The 7,256-nt window shown below is 43.6% G+C and overlaps 1 protein-coding gene across 1 annotated transcript in view; it reads right to left on the bottom strand.

The window, feature by feature from the left end:
• Positions 1-3,485: 3,485 nt before the first annotated feature.
• JAM2 (junctional adhesion molecule 2) overlaps positions 3,486-7,256 on the bottom strand; it is a 50,989-nt gene continuing 47,218 nt past the window's right edge. Inside the window, exons 9-10 of the mRNA XM_037065121.1 lie at positions 4,546-4,588; positions 3,486-3,909 (exon numbers count right to left, since the gene is read on the bottom strand). Coding sequence (XP_036921016.1) covers positions 3,877-3,909; positions 4,546-4,588 — 76 coding nt within the window. The 3' untranslated portion in view covers positions 3,486-3,876. The remainder of the gene's footprint in view (positions 3,910-4,545; positions 4,589-7,256) is intronic.

Below are 7,256 nucleotides of genomic sequence, written 5' to 3'. Positions count from 1 at the left end.
ACTTGGGTTTGGGTTTGACTGGCAGAGTGAGCTCTGGTCATGAGGTATTTCCCTTCATGTTGCTTTTGGTTCTCAGAAATGAAAGTAAACAGTACAAACCCTTGGGTGTAAGACTCATTCCCACTATCTTCCTTCTGTGGATAAATGAGCAGCAGAATAAGGATTATACTAGGGCAGAAAAGAGGATTCCGGCGGAAGTGAGACCAGAGCCTCCTTCTGCATCTGTCAGAGTATTTCCGAACCCTCTAAGTCAGACTCCCGCACAGAGGGCGCGTGCAGGCTATGCCTGCCTGCTCTGTGGCTGAAGTTCACAAACAATATATGGTATATTTTAGTAACCTCCTCTAGACGTTGGGACATTTAACATTTAACAAGCCCCAGAATACTGAAACGTATTTTGATTATTTTAACTTAGTCCACACAGAAGAAGCCAGGCTGTATTTTAGGGAGTGACAGAACTATTTGTTGTTTTTTTTTCTTGAAAATAGTTTTTTTATTTTTCCAATTAATGTTGATACACAATATATTAGTTTCAGGTGTGCAGCATAATGGTTAAACATTTATATAACTCATGTATGATCATAATATTAGTAACTGTACTCCCTATGTTGTACTTTACATCCCCATGGTTATTTTGTAATTGCCAATTTGTGCTTCTCAATCCCGTCCCCTTTCTACCCACCCCTCCAAACCCCCTCCTATCTGGCAACCAGCAAAATGTTCTGTATATCTACATCTATCAACTTGTTTCTGTTTTGTTTGTTTTTTTTAAGATTCCACATATAAGTAAACTCATATAGTATTTGTCATTCTCTGTCTGACTTATTTCACTCATCACAATACACTCTAGGTCCATCGATGTGGCAGCTGGCCAAGAATTCATTCTTTGTTTATGCCTGAGTCTTATTTCGTTGTATCTATGCACCATTTCTTTATCCATTCATCTACTGATGAACACTTAGGTTGCTTCCACATCTTGGCTATTGCAACTAATGCTGCAGTGAACATATGGACACACGTCTTTTCAAATTAGTGGTGTCTTCAGACAAATACCCAGAAGTGGAGTTGCTGGGTTGTCTCTTGTTATATGTAGCCTCTGTTTTAAAGTCTATTTTGTCTGGTACACACGTCTTCTTTTGTTGTTGTTTCTATTTTCATGAAATGTCTTTTTCCATCCCTTTTATTTTCACTCGGTGTGTATCTTTTGATCTAAAGCGAGAAATTTGTACGTAGCATATATAAGGGGCTTGTTTTCCTTTTCATTCAGCCACTGTATGTCTTTGGATTGGAATATTTAAGCCATTTACATTTACAATAATTGTTGATAGTTAATGCCATTTTAATATTCATTTTTTCTTCTCCTCCTTCCTCTTCTTATTCTTTCCTCTTCTTCCTCTCCTCCCCCTCCTCCTACTTTCCCTCTTCCTCCTCTTCCCCCTCCTCCATCTCCTCCCCCTTCTCCTTCTTCTAGTCCCTCCAACATTGCTGTAATACTGGTTTGGTGGTGATAACTTTGAACTGTTAACGTTTAACTTTTACTTGTCTGGGAAGCTCTGTCTGTCCTTCCATTCTAAATAACAGCTTTGCTGGGGAGAGTAATCTTGGTTGTAGTTCCTTGATTTTCATCATGTAGAGTATTTCATGCCAATCCCTTCTGACCTTCAAAGTTTCTGTTGACAAATCAGCTGACAGTCCCTTGTAGATAACTAACTGCTTTCCTCTTGCAGCTTTTAAGATCCTGTCTTTGTTTTTACCTTTGCTTTTTAAATTATGATGTGTCTTGGTGGGGTCCTCTTAGGTTTATCTTGTTTGAGCCTTTCTGCACTTCCTTGCTTTGTACGTCTATTTCCTTCACCAGCTTGGGGAATTCTTTTGTTATTATTTTTTCATATAGGTTTCAATTTCTTGCGCTCTCTCTCTTCTCCTTCCAGTACCCCTATGATGTGAATGTTGGTATACTGATGTTGTCTCAGAGCTCCCTTAAACTAGCCTAATTTTGGGGGGATTCTTTTTTCTTTTTGCTGTTATGATTGGGCATTTTATGGCTCCTTATCGTCCAATTGCTGATTCAGTCTTCTGCTTCATCTAATTTATTTTTGATTCCTGCTAATGCATTCATTTTGGTTATTGTAGTCTTCATTTCTGACGGGTTCTTTGTGTTTTCTATTACCATTTTTATGCTTCTTATCTTTTTGTTGAACTTCTCACTGAGATCATTGAGCATTCTTATAACCAGTGTCTTGAACCCTGCATCTGGTAGATTGCTTGTCTCCATTTGTTTACTTTTTTTTTCTGGAGTTTTGTTCTGCACTTTCATTTGGCATTTGATTTTTTTGACTCTTCATTTTGGCAGCCTCCATGTGTTTGTTTCTATGTATTAGGTAGAGCTGCAATGTCTCCCAGTCTTGATAGAGTGGCCTTATGTGACAGGTCTCCTGTAGGCACTGGTGGTGCAATTCCCCTAGTCACTTGAGCCGGGTGCTCCAGGTGTGTCCCTTGTGTGGAAGCTGTGTGCCCTCCTATTGTAGTTGAGAGATTGCTGTTGGCATGTCAATGGGAGGGACTGATTGGCTGTGAAGAGTGACTGACTGTGACTACAGTGGAGCAGCTACTGTGCATAGGCTGACCGTATGCAGCAGATCTGCTGTAGCAGGGATCTGGTGTCTGCCAAGTCTGGCCATTGAGAACCTTGTTTGTGGAGGTGGTTGGGTGGTGATCTGGTGAGGTTGGAAGCTGGCCACTGGGGGTGCTGGTTCAGGGCCACTTGGTGTGAGCTACAAGGTGATCTGTAGAGGATTGCTGCTTTGCTGGGCTTGGAGATGCCTGGGAGAGGCTAAGCTGCATGTTGAGGCTGGCTGTTACTAGTGTTGGGCTTGGGGTTGCTTAGCAAGAGGCACGGGGCATGCCAAGACCAACATGTCTAGGGTTTGTGAACCTTTGAGAGATTTTAAGAAAGTTTGCACAAGGCAAGCTATTTGTATGGAAAAGCCACTGAAAGTGGCTTGGTTGGGCCAGAAAGTTGGATGGCTTGGTCTCAGAATCACCAGGGCAAGGTGAACGGAGATAGCCAGGTTGATGGAGACTCAGATATGCCTGCCAGCTCTGTGGTGGAGAGGGCTAACTAAGCAAAGGAACAATGGCCTCTCCCCACACTTTTGTCTGGGAGAAAGCTGCCCCCCCCAGCTCTTGCCCTGATGCCAGACTACTCATTTTCTCTATGTCCTTCAGTGCTGCTGACCCAGCACTGGAGCTCAGAGTGAGTGAGTCCTAGTAAGTCCATGTGTGGGCTTTTAAGAGGAACACCAGGGACTCTAGAAGCTCCTGTCTCAGCCACAATCCCTGCTGGTTTTCACAGCCAGGAGTTACGGGGGCTTCTCTTCCCAGCACTGGAGCCTTGGGCTCGATGCCTGGTGTGGGGCCGTGACCCCTTGCTCCTCAGCGGGGAATTCTGTAGATGAGACACCCCTCCCGATTTTTAACTGCCACATGTGGGTGTGGGACCAGCCCATCCTGCGTCTCTGTCCCTCCTTCCAGTCTGAAGTAGTTTCCGTATATCCTTACTTATAGGACTTCTCTTCGGCTAGATTTCAGGTGGTTTTCAAGGGTGGTCATTCTGTACATTAGTTGTAACTTTGATGTGGTCACGGGAGGAGGCAAGTATAGCATTTACTCACTCTGCCGCCTTGACCGGAAGCCCAGAACTACTCGTTTAAAACAACAATTTCAAGTGATTTACTGTTTATAAAAATTTTAATGAAATACCAACCTCATCTCCTTATGTACGTCTTTGCAAATGTAAGACAAAGCAGAGTTTTATAATCTTTAAATAACTTGTGTAACAACTGTGGTATTGGTGTTTCTCGAAGGGGAATTCTTTTAAATTATAAAGGATTTTGAGTGCTTGAAATCCTATGAAAAGAAAGAAAAACCAAGTTTAAATATACTGTTAAATTAACTTACATTTAAAGGAATATATAAACCATATGAGTATCAAGCTACATCCACTATAAGAACCTTGCAGGTACAAACCAGCATATATTGAATTAAATCTAGCTTCTGGTGAATTAAATAATTAAATACTACGAGACCTGGTCTTTTAAAATGTGCCTAAAGAGTAAAGAATTGTTCCCTGGCTGGTGTAGCTCAGTGGATTGAGCACGAGCCTGTGAAGCAAAGGATCGCTGGTTCGATTCCCAGTCAGGGCACATGCCTTAAGACACTTAGTGTCTTAAGTTCCTCACCTATACAATGGAGCTGCTAATCTCAGCCCTAATAACATGAAGATTGACCAATAATGGAAAATGCCACAAGAAAAAATAATGGTGCGCCAAAGCCTCCTCGCTCTGTAAGTGCGGGCAACTATATCACGCCTCCACAGACAGGGGTGGAAGCTGACATTTATTCCGCTCCATCTAAAGACCAGTGGCAGACACTTGCACAAAGTATATTAAAAGCGACAATCCAACACTTCCACACAGTTACTTCATGTCCTTGCCCTCATCCCTAAACAAATCCATTCGATAAATATGCTTTAAAAATACTCACATTTTCATTCATTGTTGTGGCTTTGGCTGCAGAACTGCTCTTCCTGTTTGTGGGATAAAAGAAACAATATTTACTACCTGATCACTTCCAATTCTGAAACACATACCCCTTCACTTAATGTTACCTCTACATTTTCTCGACAGGAAGATGAAGCTTCATCACTGCCAGGTGCCATAAAAAGCCAGAAACCCCAGCTGAATGTCTTACATTTACAGACAATATCCGAGGAGAAAGCCGTGCAACAAAACATCAGTGTGTGGGGAAGGCCCAGGGCTAATCGTGTACTGCAGATTTTTGTGGAATGAGCAAATCAGAGATTTCCTAATTTCTAATGTATCGATTTAGTAACATTTAACATTTTGAAAGCTTGAGATTAGAGTCTCAAATTTCACTTTTTCCAGGGAAAGAAAGATTTATGTGGTGTCTATGGTTTTGAGCGGAACTGTGTCCCTCCTGATATCACATGTTGAGGTTCCCAACCCCCGGGACCTCAGTATGTGACCATATTTGAAGAGGGGGTCTTTAAAGAGGTATTAAATTAAGATGAGGTGACCAGGTGGCCCTAATCCAATATGACTGGTGTCCTCACGAGAAGAGGGAATTTAGTCACACACACACAGAGGGAAGAAGGCCGTCTGTCAGCCAAGGAGCAAAGCCTGGGACAGGTCCCTCCCTCCCTCCCAGCCCTCAGAAGGAACCAACTCTGCTAACACCTTGCTCCTGGACCTGCCGTCTCTAGGTCTGTGGGAAAATACGGTTCTGTGGTTTCAGCCACCCAGCACGTGGCACTTTGTTATGGCGGCCCTGGGAAACACGTGCAACGTCCGGTCCATCAATCAGCACATTCCGAGGGCCATGGACTAGACAAATGGGAGATGTGTGTAGGAGTAAGGTAGTGCCTTGCACACTGCTTCCTGGGTTAATGGAGACACAGCGATGGAAGCGAAGACTAACCCCCGCCCCACAGCAATGCCAGCCTTTTCCCATGTATGAGATGGTGCCTCTCCTCTGCTCAAAACCCTCCGATTATTTTCCATCTTACTCACTACAAGTGGAAATCCTTACAGATGCCTTGGGCGGCATAGGGTGGCTATACCATCAGGCTCACCCTCCTTTCTGAATCCCTCTCTTTGCCGCCGCTGGGCCTGAGAACTTGGACCTCATGCTGGACTTGGACTGAGATTATGCAGCCCAGAGACAGGCCGAGAGCAGGAAGTCTGGTGAGAGGCAATCAATGGCAGCTAAGCTTTCAAAAGATTAAGATGACCAAGTATCTGACGCGATGACAGCTGAGAGCAGAAGGGATGCTCAGACTCAGAGTGGGGTCTGCCATTTCCACACAAACAAGCAGGACAGTCACAAGTCAAATGCACATCAGCTGGGGGACTTTGATGACCTTATTGGGCCTCATGCATGAATGAGCCCTAAATCTCTAACTCTAGTTAAGATGTTCCCCCAGATTTATATATTCAGTTATTTGCTGATTATCTCTAGTACTTGGGAGTCCAATAGGCATCGCAGACTGTAAAATTCCCAAACATTCCAGACCTCTCCACCTATTGCCATTGCAACTTTCAAACCTGCTCCTCCTGAAATCTTGTATCCTCAGTAAATGGTTACTCCACCCTTCTCATGGCCTTGGGCCATCCCTGATTTCTCTGTTTCTTATAGCCCACACTCAGTCAATCACCAAATTGTTAAAAATGGTTCCAGAATCCTATCACTTTGCAACATCTCCAATACCACTGCTCTGGCCCCCGCTGCTATTTTTGTCTAGATTGCTGAGTCATCTCTTAAGTGGTCTCCCTGCCTCCCCACCCTTGATGGCCTTATAGTTTATTCTCAGTAGAGCAGCCAGTGTGAGATTTTAGAATTCAGGCAATGCCATTCCTCTGCCCATCTTGCTCAAAACCAAAGCCAAACTTCTCGCAACTGTCTAGAAAGGGCTCCGTATAATCTGGCCCCGGCTACTCTTGGTGTATGCATCTCCTCTCCTGTTGTCCTCACTCTGTTCCTGTGACACCGGCTTCCTTGATACTTCTGATATTCCAGGCATCCCTGGCCTTGAGATCTTTCCATTTGTTCTCTCCACTCGCCTGGAACACTCTTCCCCCGGATGTCTGCGTGACTTGCTCCCTCGGCTCCTGCAGGTCTTTTCCAAACGTCACCATCTCCGTGAGGCGTTCTCTAACCACAACCATGTACAAGGACAATCTCCACTCTTACCGCAGGATTCTCTCTTCTCTTGCCTGCTTTGTTTTTCTCCAGAATTCTTATTACAATCGGATGCATTTGTTTCCTTTCTGCCTGTCTCTCCTAGAATGTAAGCTCCACAGAGCAGAGGGGCTTTCGACCTGTTTCGTCCAGGGCTGAATCACTAGTCCCGGGACAGTTGATGCGCACAGAATCGGCGCTTACTTGATTAAATGTAAAAATGACTTGAGTCAAATTTTACTTATAAGATTTCAATTTAGCAGAGTACAGCACATACATTCTTGAAAGTAGTTCTCTGGAAATGCCAATGAAGTCAAATTAATGAATGTATTTCTTCTGTAGATAATTAAACAGCATCGACAAGTAGGCATGAGGCCTGAAGTAGGATGTATTTGAGGAACTTGAGTCACAGTTACTTCTCATAGGATTAAAAACCTTCACAAATTAACTCAACTTCCCACTTTTGACTTTAAACAGACGATTAACAGAAAATTAGT

The sequence above is a fragment of the Sturnira hondurensis genome, unplaced genomic scaffold (assembly GCF_014824575.4).
Source record: "Sturnira hondurensis isolate 20B ecotype Veracruz unplaced genomic scaffold, ASM1482457v3 Scaffold0015596, whole genome shotgun sequence".
In the NCBI taxonomy this organism is placed as follows: domain Eukaryota; kingdom Metazoa; phylum Chordata; class Mammalia; order Chiroptera; family Phyllostomidae; genus Sturnira; species Sturnira hondurensis.
The sequence above is the reverse complement of the archived record's forward strand: the minus strand, read 5'-3'. Positions and strand labels throughout refer to the sequence as shown.